General features: G+C 34.2%; 3 protein-coding genes and 1 non-coding gene across 5 annotated transcripts; 3 read left to right on the top strand and 1 right to left on the bottom strand.

Moving 5' to 3' along the window:
• Nucleotides 1-175: 175 nt before the first annotated feature.
• On the top strand, nucleotides 176-4823 carry LOC130933022 (uncharacterized). The gene is made up of 12 exons (XM_057862513.1): nucleotides 176-297; nucleotides 402-491; nucleotides 600-677; nucleotides 822-896; nucleotides 1062-1114; nucleotides 1726-1876; nucleotides 2300-2410; nucleotides 2658-2784; nucleotides 3189-3286; nucleotides 3885-4023; nucleotides 4311-4363; nucleotides 4478-4823. The coding sequence occupies exons 1-12, from the start codon at nucleotides 256-258 to the stop codon at nucleotides 4559-4561; spliced, it is 1101 nt and encodes a 366-aa protein (XP_057718496.1). The 5' UTR covers nucleotides 176-255; the 3' UTR covers nucleotides 4562-4823.
• A 1849-nt stretch (nucleotides 4824-6672) lies between these two features.
• On the bottom strand, nucleotides 6673-6744 carry TRNAD-GUC (transfer RNA aspartic acid (anticodon GUC)). Its single transcript has one exon. It is a non-coding gene; the product is annotated as a tRNA-Asp (tRNA).
• Nucleotides 6745-6914: 170 nt separating this feature from the next.
• LOC130932950 (uncharacterized) lies at nucleotides 6915-10290 on the top strand. Of its 2 annotated transcripts, XM_057862419.1 has the most exons (10): nucleotides 6915-7136; nucleotides 7218-7370; nucleotides 7501-7553; nucleotides 7948-8098; nucleotides 8322-8432; nucleotides 8770-8896; nucleotides 9039-9136; nucleotides 9529-9667; nucleotides 9816-9868; nucleotides 9986-10290. In XM_057862419.1, the coding sequence occupies exons 1-10, from the start codon at nucleotides 7017-7019 to the stop codon at nucleotides 10067-10069; spliced, it is 1089 nt and encodes a 362-aa protein (XP_057718402.1). In that variant the 5' UTR covers nucleotides 6915-7016; the 3' UTR covers nucleotides 10070-10290. The 2 variants fall into 2 exon arrangements, with proteins under 2 accessions (XP_057718402.1, XP_057718404.1); XM_057862421.1 differs by lacking the exons at nucleotides 8770-8896; nucleotides 9039-9136.
• A 1823-nt stretch (nucleotides 10291-12113) lies between these two features.
• Nucleotides 12114-15089, top strand: LOC130936378 (putative pentatricopeptide repeat-containing protein At5g40405). The gene has a single exon (XM_057866443.1). The coding sequence runs from the start codon at nucleotides 12168-12170 to the stop codon at nucleotides 14505-14507; it is 2340 nt and encodes a 779-aa protein (XP_057722426.1). The 5' UTR covers nucleotides 12114-12167; the 3' UTR covers nucleotides 14508-15089.
• Nucleotides 15090-17644: the final 2555 nt, after the last annotated feature.

The following is a 17644-nucleotide window of genomic DNA, read 5'->3' as shown; positions in this document are numbered from 1 at the left end:
ACGCAAAATTATTAATTAAATAATTAAAAGATAAATATTATTAATTCATAATTTTTAAAAGATCAATTTAATTATAAAATCTTTGAGGGATGAATTAAAATAAGATGTCTTGAGACTAATTTAATTATTAACGTATTTAATTAAATGGAGCTTTGCTTTGTGGTGTATGGGTTTTCATGTTACAGTCAACGAGGCTCTCTTGGGTGTTGCAGAGATTTGAGTTCAGTGTCCGTTACAATTACCATTACCATTACCATGTCCTCCGATTCCATTCCTGAAAATGAAAACCTCATCCTTGTGCTGCTTCTCTCTCTATTTTACCTTCCTTCCATTTTCATTTTTTGAAGCTCAAAACATGTTCCCTTTCTAATTCTCACTTCTCCCTCTCTGTTTATGTGCAGTTAGGGTGTGGATCAGTGTCAATTGATTTGTTGGCCACTGTTGCTGCTTATCCCAAACCTGATGAAAAAATCAGAAGCACTTCTTTCAAGGTTCATCCATATTCGCGGTTTAAGATAGGAAATTTTAATTATTTATTTATTTTCGGGGTTAAAGAAGGCAACATTCTTTGGTATTAATTGTTTGCATTGTTTGTTTAGGTTGAAGGAGGTGGCAATGCAGCAAATGCTCTAACCTGTGCTGCTCGCTTGGGACTCAAGCCAAGGCTTATATCCAAGGTTCTTACCCCTTTTTTTGTTAAATCTAACGCATATTCTATGATTCTTCGTATCCTATTAGTCTTCTATAAATGTTGATATTAATTTGATAACCTGTTTTTTATGTAATAGTTATGAACCTGTTTGACACCCGATTATTATTAGGTTGCAGATGACACTCATGGCAGGGCCATAATAGATGAATTACAGGCTGATGGTGTTGATACATCTTTTATAGTGGTAAACTAACTGTTTGCAATCTCCATGAAGCTTTTTGTTTCTGTGATCTTCAGTTTCTAGTCTTGCAGTTATCTGATTTGTTTCTAGTCGTTGGTCGGTAAATTACTCTTTATTATGCATGTGTAATTTATCTCATTGTGTTATCTACTTCTCTTTTATCTGCAGGTATCCAAGGAAGGGACTTCACCATTTACTTATATCATTGTGGACAGTCAAACGTAATGATCATTCTAACTGTTGTCAATCTTTATTGAAAATTTGACCTATATAGTACTCTCAATTCATTACTTACTCCTTTGATTCTTTTGACTCATTGTACTAATCCTATCTACATATGGCTACACCATCTTTCTTTATTGAGTAATTTGGTTATCCGAATTCCAGAAGGAAAATAAGGGCATTGATTAGGTGGATCTAATTGAGAATCTAGTCAAAGTCCCGTGCTTGGATTTGATCATAAAATAGTGGATTGTGTTGTATTTTTATTTTTCTTGAATAGAAAAATCAAAGTAAACAAAAGTTGCAAACCCTTTTTTGCCTATACTTCTCTTTTTTGTTCCTCTTTCTTTCTTTTTTCCTTTCTAATATTCCCTTATCTTCTATTTATAAGCTAATCAGCTTTAGATACTTCACAATTTAAGTGACTGAAACTGTTGTTTAGCAGCAGTAATGCAGGCATGAAAAGGAAAGGTTGCGCATTCTCTTAATAAGAATAAAACAACTATGCTCTATGATTATTCTTAATTGGTAGATGTTCAGGAATTTGGTGCTACTGTGGCTGCTGAAATTTTTTTCCGTAAATCAATTAATTGTTCATGTAACTTTTCAGGAAGTCCCGTACTTGTATACATACCCCAGGATTTCCTAAACTGATGCCAGCTGAACTTCCTGAATCAACTTTGTTTTCTGCATTGAGCGGAGCAGGAATTGTTTTTTTGGATGGGAGGCTGCATGAAACTGCCTTGGTTGTTGCACACGAGGTTGTTACATGCATTCACGTTGTTTGAATTCTAAGAGCCTAATCATTTTTACACGTTGAAGTCTCTATGGAAAATAGTTATTGAATGCAGAACTTTCGATATTGTATCTGGTGAAAGACTAACTTCCATAACTGCTTATTGTCTTGTATTAATACAGTGCAAACTCCTCACACTGATGGTTGAACATGAGATCAATGGCTTATATGATGGAGAAATATAAGTGATTAAATTGTAATAAATAAAATTTCCATGGCATAAAAGTTATGTCAACATTGTTACGTGAAATTGAACCAAGTTTCCCTTTTGTTGTTTCTATGGAGCTTCCCTTTATTCATCATTTGTATTGTGTATTTTGTTCTGCTGGTGCCTGGTACTGGAGGTTGAAGAAGTGCATTAAACAAACTTGCATATATTCCAGTGCAGGCAGTTAGGAAGAATATACCTATCTTAATGGATGCCGAAAGGCTCAGAGAAGGGCTTGATGATCTCATTCAATTGGCCGATTATCTTACATGTGCAACACGTTTTCCTCAGGCAAGTCAATTGTTTTCTCTAGAAGTGATATATGTTTATAAGAATCAACATAATTTTAGAATTCTCTCATCAACCGTGTTTCTTGACATTAGAATTGAATTGATTTTGACATGCTATCTTTCTATTCTACCTGTATATAAATAAATTTTATCTTTGTCCTTATGTGTTTGCATAACCTGTGCTTTAATTTTGTCCTTTAAGAATCATTGATTGCACACATACATGATGTACCTATCTCTTCTGACAGGTATGGGCAGGGGCAACAACTATTCCAAAAGCACTCGTTTCTATGGTTTTAAGGTTACCCAAAGTCAAATTTGTGATTGTAACTCTGGGAAAAGATGGATGCATAATGCTTGAGAGAAGTTTTGATGGTACATATGTGATATTCCCATTTCACCTTTTCTTTTAGTTGGAATGTTGGATCCATTTGAATTATGCATAGTGCTTGTCAAAAAAAGTCAAAATTATGTTGTATCTGCTTTGAGTTATTTTTAATTTACTCCTTTTTTTCTATAGGATACTGTGCTCACTCATCCATCATCCGCCACTAAGTAGGGCATGGCCCTTATTGGGACCTCATCCAATGATGGAGGAGTAAGCATGGTATTCTCTATAAAATGTATACAATAAACATTTCTCATGTGGTTTTAGCTTAAACAATTCATATTTATTTTACCTTTGTTTTAATATACAACAACAACAACAAAGCCTTGTCCCACTAAGTGGGGTCGGCACCTTTGTTTTAATATAATAAAATAAAATAAAAATCTGGCAGAGGGTGCTTCAAGGGAAGAAGTGGATGTGGACAGATTACTAGAATCTCTGGAGATGAAAAGGAATAGGAGCACATACATGCCAACCTGCATATCATCGGTAATCTCAATACACACACCATACTCTTTCTCTACAGTGCTATTACTGAAGCAAACTTTGTCTGTAAGCACCATGAACTACGCAAGTATTGCAAATTATAACTGAAGCAAATTACTGGTATGGATTTGTGGACATCGATGTGGTTCTTATTGTTTGTGTCCCCTCTTGCATGAGCAAGTTATTGACGTATACAACTCATCAGATGTTTTTTTTTGTGGTACTGTATCACAAATTCAAAAGTTACTAAAATAAAGCCAACATTTTTTAGCTAAGGTTAGAAGCTAGATGATCTAGCAAATATTGGGAAGACATTCATGGATGCCAATAAACCTTTGCAGAAAACAGTTGTTCACATTTAGTAGCCCTGCATTCAATTGCCACTGTTTGGCATAGACACTATATTTAATATTAATGTCTTACAAAGAGAAGACTAACAAACAGCTTGCATTTGTTACCAGACATAATTATTTGAATTATATATTAAATTTTCAGATCACCTCATGCCTCTATATTGAGAATTACTGATCTCAAACTGCATGCTTATTTGAACTTTTGGTGAACATTTTTAAGTGATATACTTGTTCTTCTTTACTTGCAGCCAGTGACAAAATTGCAGGCAGAAGGCATAGGAACAGTTTGTGGGAGGTTATATGTTGGAACTGCCGAGAACATACCACCATCTGAGCTCATTGATACAACTGGTGCTGGAGATGCATTTGCTGGAGCTGTTCTCTATGGTAATGCTAACACCTTTGTTCTCTATAGTTCTTTTCCTTTCATGCGGGGTTGGTGCTTTTTCCTCGATTCTTTTCCCCTACCATGTCATTCTACAACTCATCATTGGAGGTTACATGATTACGTGTCAGATTTTATCACTTACATTGTTATATTTATCTATTTCGACATGGATCAAACTATAAAAAAGCCTTCTACATGTTCAAAATTCAAAACTTCATGTTTCTTAGTTGTTTCCAAAACGAATATATCGAAGTTAAGACACATGCTGCCTTGGGTTGCTTTTCAGCTCTCTGTGCCAACTTTTCAAGGGAGAACATGCTGTGCTTTGCTGCTACTGTGGTGAGTAGTCTTTGCAACGGTTATTAATGAAAAAGAATGTTGCATGGCTATCATATCATGTATTTTAGTTACATCACGGATGGTTTATCTTACTTAGCTGCGTGGCGGTTGCAGGCAGCAGCAAAGTGCAGAGCTCTAGGCGCACGAAGTGGCCTTCCACACCATACAGATCCGCGACTAGAATCATTCATGCAGTAGATTTTTATCTTTGGTTGGTTAAAATCATATCGGATATGGTTTGAAGTTCAGTTTCATCACAGTTGGAAGAGTGAGAGGTCCGGCTTAATATGCTTATGCTTTTACCTTTTACTTGTTAATGAAATCATTTGATTTTGTTATTACTCAGCATGACTTCTGTGAACTTCCTACTACCCTCATGCTTCATAAAAAAAAAAAAAGGAAAATAACAAGCGTTTTAGTTTAGCATAACAACTTTCCATCTTCCGAGTAGATTTCTTAATTTAGCATAATCTTGATATGTTGGTTTAATAAAAGATTACTCGCAACAAAAGTAAATGGTTTTAGATGCTTCTTAATTGAATTTTGTTTTCTTAAGGGAGTTTAGCATAGGGCAATGTTAATGTTACTATTACTAAGAAGTTTTTAAAGGCTTTTTCATTTAAATAAAATAAAGAGAGACCAATATTACCTAATTCACCTAAACCAATTTTCAAAACGTAAATTTCCTTTTCCTGATAATATATAAATCGTTTTAGGATAGGATTATGTGTTTTGAATTATATATTAACCGTTACATCCTAGGATGATTTATGCTTGGAAACACTCTCAAGAAATACACGTAAATCATCTTAGGGTACTGAGCTTTTAAAATCAACGTAAATCGTCCCAGAGTATGATGATTTACGTGTTTTAAACCTAAAACATATTGGGGAAAGATGATTCATGTGCAACTTGCTAATGCACAATAGGCTGTGACGATTCACTTATAGCGGGTCAATAAGTTATTACCTATGTTTCTTCTCCATCATTTGTCTGTTCAAGCATATAATACAGACAACTTGGGTGATGTGTGTATCTTTGGAGAGCTTGTAGCAGCAATGAGAGTAGCACTTAAACCTAAAACATATTGGGGAAAGATGATTCATGTGCAACTTGCTAATGCACAATAGGCTGTGACGATTCACTTATAGCGGGTCAATAAGTTATTACCTATGTTTCTTCTCCATCATTTGTCTGTTCAAGCATATAATACAGACAACTTGGGTGATGTGTGTATCTTTGGAGAGCTTGTAGCAGCAATGAGAGTAGCACTTATATTGGATGGTGCACCAACATTTATGGAGGTCAGATATAAGGATCCACTTGCCAAGGTTATAGGCAATGATGGGTCGAATTCGGAACCACTCATTATTGGTGATGATATTGACAGCGAGGAAGACACAACACGTGTCGGGAGATCGCAAGCTCAGTCAAGCTCTCAGACATAACAGTACCCTCACACTTCTCTAATTTGGATCTTGAGGCAATAAATCAATTGGCATTTTCAGATCAACAGATGCCTGTTATTCATGGAGACGGGCCATGTATGTTTGGCCCAAACGAGTTTCATAGCCTATTGTGCATTAGTAAGTTGCACATAAATCGTCCTTCTCCAATGTGTTTTAGGTGTAAAACGTGTAAATAATCAAACCCTAGGACAATTTACGTTGATTTTAAAAGTTCAATATCCTAGGACAATTTATGTGTATTTCTTGAGTGCACTTTTAAGCATAAATTGTTTTAGTGTATAATGGTTAATATATAATTTAAAACACAGTCCTGAAACGATTTATATATTATTAGGTATAGGGAATTTACATTTTGAAAATTGGTTTAGGAAAATCAGATAATATTGGTCCCTTTTTATTTTATTTAAATAAAAAAGCTGTTTTTAAACTTTTTGCTTTAATAAATAAATAATAAATTATATTTTGTATTTTTTTTTCTTTACAAAATTTTTAAAAGAATATATTAGTTAAATCCATTTTTAAATTTTGGTACAAAGTATATTTAACCTTTTTTGGGGGTCCATAAAGTAAGTTTCACTTAAACCTATGCTTGGAAAGTTGAAATCTATCAGATTAACAGTTGATGGGCAAAATACCAAAAAAAAAAAACACAGTTGATGGGCATCAAATCTAGCTGAAATCGTTGAATGTAGCATACAAGACATTAGACAAGTATATATTTTTGGTTGGCTTCTTTCCTTGAATATTCAAAGGCCCAATAGGAACAAGAATAGGCCAAAAGAAGTTTTGGAAAAATAATTATTAAATATAAGAGCCGATAACCCAAAAAAATAAAAAAAACGCCGTTGCCGGGGATCGAACCCGGGTCACCCGCGTGACAGGCGGGAATACTCACCACTATACTACAACGACTTTGTTGGAATATGTCTTCTCAAAAACAAATACTAATGTTAGAACTTAGCATAGAAGCCTAACACACTATCTTTCTCCTCCGTACCGTCTAACTGTACTCGCCTACTCGGTCACACTCATCAACTGTGACCTCTGATCTTCTTTATGCGTGGCCAATGGCACTCTCTTTATGCGTGGCCAATGGCACTCTCTTCAACTCTTCTTCTCCACTTCTTCCTCTTCGTTTCAATTCTAACTCCAACCTTCGATTTCGCCGCGCCACAATCACAAGCATGTGCGTTCCTGAAAACGACGTCGTTGTGATCGGTTACGGAATGACTACAGTTGACTTCTTGGCCACCGTTGACTCTTTTCCGAAGCCCGACGACAAGGTCCGCACCACCTCCTTCAAGGTGATCTTCACTCCACTCATTCATTGCTCTTTCAGTTATCCTGTCATTTGCATCTGAATATGCTTGCATTTTTTTTTATAGGTTCAAGGAGGTGGCAATGCCGGCAACGCCTTAACCTGCGCCGCAAGACTCGGCTTGAAGCCTAAGCTCATCTCCAAGGTCGGCGACGATTCCCAAGGCCACGCTATTCTCAACGAGCTTCAGCGCGACGCCGTCGACACCTCCTTTGTCCTGGTGCTAGCAACAATTCATAGATCAGAGTGCTTCTGTTCATTTTATCTTAGCAGTCTATTGTTCCGTAATCCTTATTTATATGTGGCTTCTTCTGAGTTGAATTTTTTTTTTTTCTCCATCAATTTTCCAGGTATCAAAGGGTGGTAGTTCCGCGTTTTCGTATGTTCTAATCGACAGCCAGACGTAATGCTCTTTGCTTATCTGCTTGTTTGTTTGTGTGTTTCTTTTGCAGATAGCATTCTTCTTTTTTCATTCACCGTGTTCTGAACCCGAAATTTAGCTTAGAAGTATTTTCCTGTTTATGAATATTTGTGTAAGTGTACTTTTAGAACATTTGCCACCTCCCTCTTGGTATTGTATATCAATTCTTTCATCACATTAAGATGCTTAGTAACTCTGCTAGTTTTCCAAATGCAGCTAGGAGCCTGAAGTGTGTTTTTGTTGATAATACTTTTGTTTTCTATTTACTTTTTTAGTTTTTTAAAGTGAAATACAATTAACACTTAACAGAGTGTATGGCTTAAAGTTATCCTACGATTTGAGTTAACTGTCTGTAATTTTTAATTAAAACTTTCAGAAAAACTCGGACTAGTATTTACACCCCTGCACATCCTCCCATGATGCCAGATGATCAATCCCAATCAACCTTATTATCTGCATTTAATGAAGCAAGATTAGTGTATTTTGATGGACTGACTACCGATACTGCTCTATTCATTGCACAAGAGGTAATCACGATCTTACTTTTGCTTGCAGTTTCTTTACTGTAGCATGACAAAAGTTTTCCAGGTATGCATTCTGGTGAATGATAAATAATGCTTAATGCAGTTAGTCTGCATGAACTTAGGTGAAATTTAGGAAGTGATCATTAGCAACAATTTGGAACTCTTTTGTTAGAATTTGATTTTTGATATACTAACATGGACTTAACTGCTGAATTTTCAAATGCAGGCCGCCCGAAATAAGATACCGATTTTAGTTGAGGCCGAATCACCTAAGGAAGGGTTGGATGAGCTTCTGAAACTTGCTGACTTTGCTGTATGCTCTGCAAGGTTTCCTAAGGTAATACAAGCACTTGTTTCTCATCTGTTCTCATTTACTCTGCATACAGTTTGAATTGGTTTGGACTGGTAATTTCGGATTGGTTTTGGTAGTAGAATTTATAGAAAATGTTTATCTTTTCAGCACCCAAAAGATGGAGACCTGTGTGTTTGGACTTACTCTTCATGGTTTTTACAAAATGCTCCTCTTCTCAGCACCATAATATATATATTTCCTGATTTGACTCCTTCATTATGCATTTAGATTTCAACTCGTTGCTGTATTATGTGTCAATATGCTCATTTAATTTTTTGTGATGTAGTTTATTCTGGATATATCATTTTTATGTGTGTGTTAGGCTTGGACACATGCATCATCTATCCCAAGTGCACTGGTTTCCATGCTTTTAAGATTGCCAAATATCAAATTTGCGATTGTGACTTTGGGTGAAGATGGATGTCTAATGTTGGAAAGAAATGCAAACGGTGAATACAAAACTGGTCTTTTCTTGTTAATGTTTTAATTCCTCAGAGGGTGGTATAATATTGTAAAGGTATTGCATTGAATTGCATTTTTTTTCCTTCGAGCAAAATGTTAACTTGGAAAACATAATGCTCATTTTGGCAGAGGATGCTGATACAGAAGAAAAGGATATAGATTGTTTCTTTGAATCCTTATATGAAAGGAAGGATGATAGCTTGGCTGTCCCAACCTGTATATCGTCGGTAAAATATTGTGGAATTTAAAACTTAATACAATTTTTGTTTCATTATGAAGATATATTCCTAGATGCAATTGAATTAGAGCTTATCAGCTTAGTAATTTAGATCTTTGGGGGTTATTGATGATGTAAAAGCTTGTCAATTTGACAATTGAGGATCTCTGGTGGTGGAGCATCCCAACATTCCCCAGAGCAACCAAATTTCATCACTTAACCACAATTATTTGAGTTTTGGCTTAGAAGATACAATCCAAACAAAGCATTGAAAACCACATGCTTGAATATGTCTTACAACTTTGGTTATTTGGCATGAGATACATTAGAAGGAATCACTGCATTGATGCATGAAGTACTTTTCAAAAGCATTGGAAGAAATCATGTAGATGATTTTCCCAGGGGGTGAAAAAATTTAGAGCAAACGGAAGAGGGACAGTTTGTGGAAGATTCTTTCTTGGAACAGCAGAGAGGATACCGGATGGTGAGCTGATCGATACAACTGGTGCTGGAGATGCATTTATTGGTGCTATTCTTTATGGTAGGTATAGTCACTGATGCGACTAAGCTCAGATTAGCAGATGCACATAAGAGCTCATATTTTTTACTCAGTTAAATGACACAATTGGTGTCTTGCTGTGTTTCAATTATTTGTAAAATACTTAGTTATGCTCTGACTTCTTTTGTAGCAATCTGCACAAACATGGAACCAGAGAAAATGTTACCATTTGCTGCTCAAGTGGTAAGCTACCCCAAGATTATACAAAATAAACTTTAAGTGGCATTCAAAAGTTAAAGTCAGCAAGGGAATTGGACTATGAAGTTTCTTTTTATATTTTTTTCATGGTGTTTATTGCAGGCAGCTGCCAAGTGTAGGGCTTTGGGAGCTAGAACTGGTCTTCCATATCTGACAGATCCACGCCTAGCAGCCTATTTATGCTAGAAGCATATGGCCTTTCCATTCTCTGCTGTTGGAATGACAGTGATTGATGTGTGTTTTATTCATATATTGCAAGTTGCAACATGTTCCTTATACTTTGTACACAATCATAATAAGAGCCTTGGACGAATAAGGTTGAGAGACTTTACCATGGAATTAGAAGTGATTTCTTTTTGTTCCCTTCCGTTTTATCAGGCATTCACCAATCATCGTGTGGTTTATGATCTCATTCCCCCTCCTCTGAATGTGAGTATTAGAATTAGAACTGAGTTGGTCTAATTACATGTTGTTGATACGGTTATTCTAAAGATGCCTATGGTGTATATGCTATAGTATTTGTCTAGACATTTTTTATGGTTTGGAGTATTGAGATCAGGTTTTCTAATATAAATGTGTTATAGGTTAGGCAAAAAGGGTAAAAAATTGGCTTTATAATGGCAAAAAAGGGTAAAAAATTGATTTTGTTTAGCATTGGTTTTTAAATGGAAAAATGAAAACCCGGTTATTTTTTAAAACTGTTTTTTTTTTTTTTATTTTAAAACCGATTTATTACTTTTGTAATTGATTAGTGTGTGTTTGGATTGTGGTTTGTCAACTAGAGTTTGAATAAAAGTGATTTTATAAAATTGATTTTGGTTAGAAGTAAATTTGTGTCAATATGATTTATGTTTGGCAATTCTATACCAAAATTGATTTTGATAAAATAAATATTGTTTGAATAATAGTAGTTAAAATCACTTTTAGATAAATCATTACTTAAAAGAACATGATATTAAATTATAATGTTATTTTTTTATACATATTTAATTTTTTTATACTTTTTTTATATATTTTTTATATAGTATATTTTTAGTACTCTTAATACTCTTTTTGAGTACGCTATAATTTTTAACTATTATTATTATTTATGATTAATTTTTTTGTTTAATTTATTTTATCTAATGGGATCAATAAATTCTATTATAAAAAGATAATAATAAATATAATACACAAAAATTACAATTATAAAAATATATAATGTCAAATAAAAAATTAATAAAAAATATGAATAATAAATAATAAAAAAAGCTCATATAGAGAGAAATAATAAGAATTCTATAAATAATGAAATAACATGTATAAAGGATAAAATTGGTAAAAGAAAAATAAATATTGAATATAGTGGTTAAAAGCCGGAGAAGCTAGAAATTATTGCTGTAGTTTTGTGAACAAAATTACTTCTGCGTTTGTAGAGAAGAAAATTAGCCAAAAAATTGAAGCTTTCAAGAAGCTATAACGTACTTTTTCTAGTTTAAAACCAGTTTGGTTTACTAACCTAAACCAAATTTCTGGTTATTAACTGAAATTAGGTTTGGTTTTTTGGTTAACTTTAATCATGTACAGCTTAAACTAACCATATTCTTATCTTTTATTATTGTCTATGTTAGTTTCAGTAATTGCAATATATGTCAGATCACACAGAATATTATTATTCATAACTGAAAAGGTTGAGAAGTAGATGAAACACAATCTCTTGAATTATTTTGGAACCACTTCGAATTACAAAATAATAGTTTACAATCAAGTGACGTCGAGGAAGAAACTGAGTTAAGAAAAAAAAAAAAAAAAAACCGAAAGAAAGAATGGCTGAGTTATAGAATACGAGACAAAGGGCACCCAAAAGCAAATTGTGATTATTTATATATGTATCATGTTGCTAAATGCTAAAAAGGGAATAGATAGTTATGATGATGGTGATGCCTAGTTGGGAGCTTTAGATACTGAATAAAAGTGTAAGGAGCATGTTGACATGTTCCTTTCAAAAAGTTCCTTGTTAACAGCTTAGCTCAAAAAGTCCCTTTTCAGGTTGCAAGCTTCCCTTTCATCTGCACATTGAATGGAGTAAGAAGAGTTGATCTTCAACAGAAGTAGGTGAATGATAATTTTCAACAAAAATAGATGGCGAATTGAATATTCTTGATTATTCATAAAGATTCATTCCACGAATTGAACCTTATATCAAATTGTAGATCAAAATAGTTTCTTACCTAACACTTCTCTTCCCCTTCCCCCCCCCCCCCCCCCCCCCCCCCACACACACACACAATGTCTCAACCGGAAAATGAGTCCCAATCTCCACACCGCCACCACCATCAACCTCACCATCTTAAAATCCCTCTTACACCGTTCAATTTCTCTAAACCACTTCAACCAGATCCTCTCCCAATCCATTCTCACTGGCCACATCCACAACACACTCTTCTCCACCAAACTCTTCACCTTCTCCCTCCCCTCCTTCCCCTTCCACCACTCTCTCCGCATTTTCACCCACTTCCTCCAAAACCCTAACCCCTTTGCCTCTAACTCCCTCATGCGTGCTCATGTCGATCGCAACCAACCCCACCATGCCATTTCCCTCTACAACTCCCTTTGCAGAACAAGTGCTGTTTTTGATAACTACACACACCCCATCCTCCTTCGTGCATGCGCGTCACGTACCTCTGAGCTCGAGGGGAGGCAAGTGCATTCCCATGTTCTCAAGATGGGTTTTGGTTCTGATCTTTATGTCAACAATACCTTGATTAATTTGTATGCTGTTTGCGGGAACATGGAGAGCACTCGCAAGGTGTTCGATGAAAGTCCCGTGTTGGATAAGGTTTCGTGGAACACGGTTTTGGCTGGGTATGTTCAATTGGGTGATGTGGAGGAAGCAGAGAGGGTTTATGCTATGATGCCAGTGAGGAACACGATTGCTTCGAATTCAATGATTGTGCTGTTTGGGAAGAGTGGTTGTGTTGAGAAGGCACGCCAACTGTTTGATGAGATTGAGGAAAAGGATATGATCTCGTGGACTGCGCTGGTTTCATGTTATGAGCAGAATGGGATCTTTGAGGAGGCCTTGGGTTTGTTTGTTGAGATGAATGCTCATGGGGTGGTGGTGGATGAGGTGGCCGTGATTAGTGCTGTGTCTGCTTGTGCACATTTGATGATAGATAGGACTGGGAAGGTGATACATGGCTTGGCTACAAAGGTAGGGATTGAAGGTTATGTTAACTTGAAGAATGCATTGATCAATTTTTACTCGAGTTGTGGGGAAATATTGAATGCTCGGAAGGTTTTTGATGGTGGTTTGCTCGCGGATCAGATATCTTGGAACTCAATGATTTCTGGGTACTTGAGATGTGGCTCGGTTGACGATGCTGAGATGCTGTTTGGTTCTATGCCTGAGAAGGATGTTGTGTCTTGGAGTGCTATGATATCTGGTTATGCGCAACATGAACGATTCTCGGAAGCCTTGGCTTTGTTTCAGGAAATGCAGGTTCATGGAATTAGGCCTGATGAGACTGTTTTAGTGAGTGTTGTCTCGGCATGTACCCGTCTTGCTGCTTTGGATTTGGGCAAATGGATTCATGCTTATATAAGTAAAAATAGATTGAAAGTTAATTTCATCTTGGGCACAACACTTATAGATATGTACATGAAATGTGGTTGTGTGGAGAATGCATTGGAGGTTTTCCATGGATTGGAGGAAAAGGGGGTTTCTACATGGAATGCGCTCATTCTTGGGTTGGCAATGAATGGTTTAGTACAAAAGTCACTTAGCATGTTTGAGATGATGAAAAAATCAGGAACTTGTCCTAATGAAATTACATTTGTGGGAGTTCTTGGGGCTTGTCGGCATATGGGACTAGTAGACGAGGGGCGCCGCTACTTTAATTCCATGATTGAAGAACACAAGATAGAGCCGAATGTAAAGCATTATGGATGCATTGTTGACCTGTTGGGGCGTTCAGGTTTGCTTAAGGAAGCAGAGGAAGTGATCGAGAGTATGCCAATGGCACCGGATGTTGCTACATGGGGTGCTTTGCTTGGTGCTTGTAGGAAGCACAACAACAATGAAATGGGAGAGAGGGTTGGAAGAAAACTCATTCAGCTTCACCCTGATCATGATGGTTTACATGTGTTATTGTCAAGTATATACGCTTCGAAAGGGAATTGGGGCAATGTTCTTGAAATTAGGGATAGTATGGCACAACACGGGGTGGTGAAGATACCTGGTTGTAGCATGCTTGAAGCAAATGGGATAGTTCATGAATTTTTTGCAGGGGATAAGACACACCCAAAAATCAATGATATTGAACATATGTTATACGTAGTGGCTGCAAAATTGAAGATCGAAGGATATACACCAAGCACAAATGAGGTTTCACTTGATATTGATGAAGAAGAGAAGGAAACTGCACTTTTCAGCCATAGTGAGAAACTTGCGGTGGCGTTCGGACTGATCACTATTCCTCCGCCAACTCCTATCAGAATAATGAAGAATCTGCGAATATGTAGTGATTTCCACACCGTGGTGAAACTAGTCTCAAAAGCATTCAATCGCGAAATTGTGGTGAGGGATCGTCATCGCTTCCACCACTTTAAACATGGATCTTGTTCCTGCATGGACTTTTGGTAGAAGAATTGTTGCAGACAATTGAATTGGTTTGGAGCAGCTTGCATTCATAAAACATCACTTGGCTTGAACTCCTCTTAGTTTTGCCAAGCTTGATCCTGATCATGAATTGATTATTGAGCTTTTGGATCCATAACTTGTGACAATTCATAAAATCTTGCTTTCACCAAGATCATGAGGGTTCAACAAAGTTGATTCATCTTCTTACCTGATTAAACTGAGGTAATCACAACATAAGTGCACCTAAAATTATATTGGCATGGCAGCCCAAAGTTCAACACAACCATGAAAAGGATATGATGTGATTAGTGTACACTACAAAGGTGTCACTGAAGACTATGAGTCTGCCATCTCTGCATGCTTCGGAATATTGGGGTAATTAAAAAAAATTAATATGGAAATATACCGCACCAAAAAAAAAAAAATGGTTATGGTAGATTGGTAGTGTAGATGCTTCTTTCTTATATGCCTAGCCATTAAATATTTACTAATATTTGCCATATACTAATTAACTTGGAATAAACTCAATCCCAAAAGACAAAGAAATATTAGTAATTCATTAGCAATTGCAAACATAATTTGAATTTGGCGTTGTCGACACCTATTTATTATTATTATTATTATTATTATTATTATTATTATTATTATTGATGAAAATTACATAACTTGAATTCAACCTGAAAAATCCTTCTTTGCCATTGGTAAGCATTATATGCTCACACTTCCTCACTCGTAACTTTGCTTTACAAAAAGAAATAAAAAAAAATGTTCATTTGAAAAGCAAGCTTATAGTTGACACCTGACATCTAATTCTTTGAAAAAGGCATTAACAATTCATCACTTATTCAAAGTAAAATCTGCATTCTTTTCCAAACATGTCAATATTCAAACATCCTAGTCTTTTAACGGAAAACATTAGATTGAACAAAAAATGGAAATTAAAAAATTGATGTACTTAATCAAAATTATAAATAATTTCCCTAAAGTGTGAAGCAACTGTGATGCTAAATGCTAATCCACTATGGAGGAATAAAGGAATATCTTCAGTTAATCCAATTTCCCATTATTTTCTCAACACTCTGATACATGAATCCAACATCATTTGCACTCAAATCTAGATGACCCAAACCTAAATCACCAAAAAATAAATGATAAAAATAATTATTACAATATAAACTCAGCATAATAAACAAGTAATTTACTAATTTACAAAGTGTTTTATTGTTTAACTAATTATATTTTATATCAATTTGAATTTGTCGAGTGAACAATTTACTCGTCTGTCTAAATAAAATAATAGAAATTCAAATTTCATTTTATATATGTAATAATTCATTGGTCAACGATTGACATAAAACTCAAATCTTTTGCATATTAGTCTTGTCGAACTAAAAATGATCATAGAAAATAAAAGAAAAAATAATTATATTTTATTGTATCAAAATTACTTTTGAGATTCTATCTCCAAGAAAAAAAGATTATATTAAGTTAGATTTTGATTTAATTTTAGACTCTAAATATGTAGCTATATTAAAATTTATTTAGAAATGAGTTTAATTTTGATATACTAATATTGTAAAATATTTTACATAATCATCTAATCACATTTATTTTTTTAAATGATTATTCACACGATCAATATAAAAATAATTATTTTTATTAACATAAAATTACGTAATTTGATACATGTATAAAATTATTTTACACTGACATTGTATCAAAATTAAATTATAAAAATATTTTTTATTGCTTAAATGATCATAATAATGTTAATGGATCAAAATTACAGAAATTACCTCTAGTGAAAAAAGGAAAAAAAAAAAAGAATACACGTTACTTATTATAAGAAGGAGGAAAAAATGTGATCGAATCTAAAAGTGAATGTCCCTATATATGTGTAACTTGTACGGTCTATAGGGAAACCAAAAAACACAAACTGAATTGGTCTACACAATAGGGTGTGCTGTGCATTCAAATCACTAGCCCCACCAACATTATTATAGTTTCCAAATATTTTATGTCCCTAAATTAAAGGCAACCATTCAACCAATATAGAAATGGGAAAGCTAGTTAGGTCAACTCTGACTCTCTCTCTCTCATCTCTTTCTCTTCCCTTTTGCATGTGTATGTGTGAGAGAGAGAGAGAGAGAATGAAAAAAGTGTCAATTTTGTAACACAATCCATAGTGATGGTTAGGGTAGAATTGAGAAGATTCTAACCAAGATACTTAGCTTTATGCTAAAAAAATAAATATTAATAATAATCATGGTGGAATAGAATCATTATTTATTAGGTCAGGTCAGGTCAAGAGGACAAAATTGGCTGTATTCTTAATTCTTTGGAAATTGCTTCCAAATGATCCAATCTCTAATGTTTAATTAATGGAGGAATCTGATCCCTAATCTAAATGGAACCTACATATATACTATAACATAACATGAATATAGAATCATATATATGAAAATGGTTGATGTTGTTATTACTATTTAAAGTATTTATTGATATATGTTGCTATTTATATATATGTACATTAATAAATAAATAAATAAAATTGCAATAGTTAGTATGTAGTAGTAGACTAGTCTTTTTTTATAAAAAAAGATTAGTCTTTATTATTATTATTGTTATTATTATTATTATTAAAAATTAAAATTTTTAAAATATTTATCTATTTTAAATATCAAGATTATTACAAATGTTTAATCATTTAGAGATAGTTTCATCTTCAGCTTTAGATTATATGTTACTGAAATCTTTTTATTAGTTTAATTTTTAAGATAATTTGTGTTTTTTTTAAGACAAAAATTATAAAACGAATAAAACATATTTTGAGCCCTACTTGAAGGTATAAACCCTACTTAATTGTTAACAAGAAGATTTTCAAATTATTCTCTTCAGCTTAATATATATATATTAAGTTTAATTATTTTGCTAATTTTTATCATTTTATTGAATTTTTAATTAGATCTATATATATTTTTTTATTGAATCTCTACACCATATTAGATTTTGTAATTAAGTTCTTGTCGTAATAAAAATATTAAAATTAATGGATATTTTGTTATAAAATAAATATATGTAATACTTGACTGAATATTCTGTATATTTTAACAAAATATTCTGTTATTTCTAAAAACTTA

This window comes from Arachis stenosperma, chromosome 6 (genome assembly GCF_014773155.1).
Source record: "Arachis stenosperma cultivar V10309 chromosome 6, arast.V10309.gnm1.PFL2, whole genome shotgun sequence".
Classification (NCBI taxonomy): Eukaryota; Viridiplantae; Streptophyta; class Magnoliopsida; order Fabales; family Fabaceae; genus Arachis; species Arachis stenosperma.
This window is presented reverse-complemented; position numbering and strand designations above follow the sequence as displayed.

Coding starts and splice junctions, on each gene's coding strand:
- LOC130933022 (XM_057862513.1), top strand. CDS start 256: ATGTCCTCCGATTCCATTCCTGAAAATGAAAACCTCATCCTT. Junction 678..821: donor AGCCAAGGCTTATATCCAAG/GTTCTTACCCCT, acceptor GATTATTATTAG/GTTGCAGATGACACTCATGG. Junction 1,115..1,725: donor ATCATTGTGGACAGTCAAAC/GTAATGATCATT, acceptor GTAACTTTTCAG/GAAGTCCCGTACTTGTATAC.
- LOC130936378 (XM_057866443.1), top strand. CDS start 12,168: ATGAGTCCCAATCTCCACACCGCCACCACCATCAACCTCACCATCTTA.
- LOC130932950 (XM_057862419.1), top strand. CDS start 7,017: ATGTGCGTTCCTGAAAACGACGTCGTTGTGATCGGTTACGGAATGACT. Junction 7,137..7,217: donor TCCGCACCACCTCCTTCAAG/GTGATCTTCACT, acceptor TTTTTTTTATAG/GTTCAAGGAGGTGGCAATGC. Junction 8,897..9,038: donor GTTGGAAAGAAATGCAAACG/GTGAATACAAAA, acceptor TCATTTTGGCAG/AGGATGCTGATACAGAAGAA.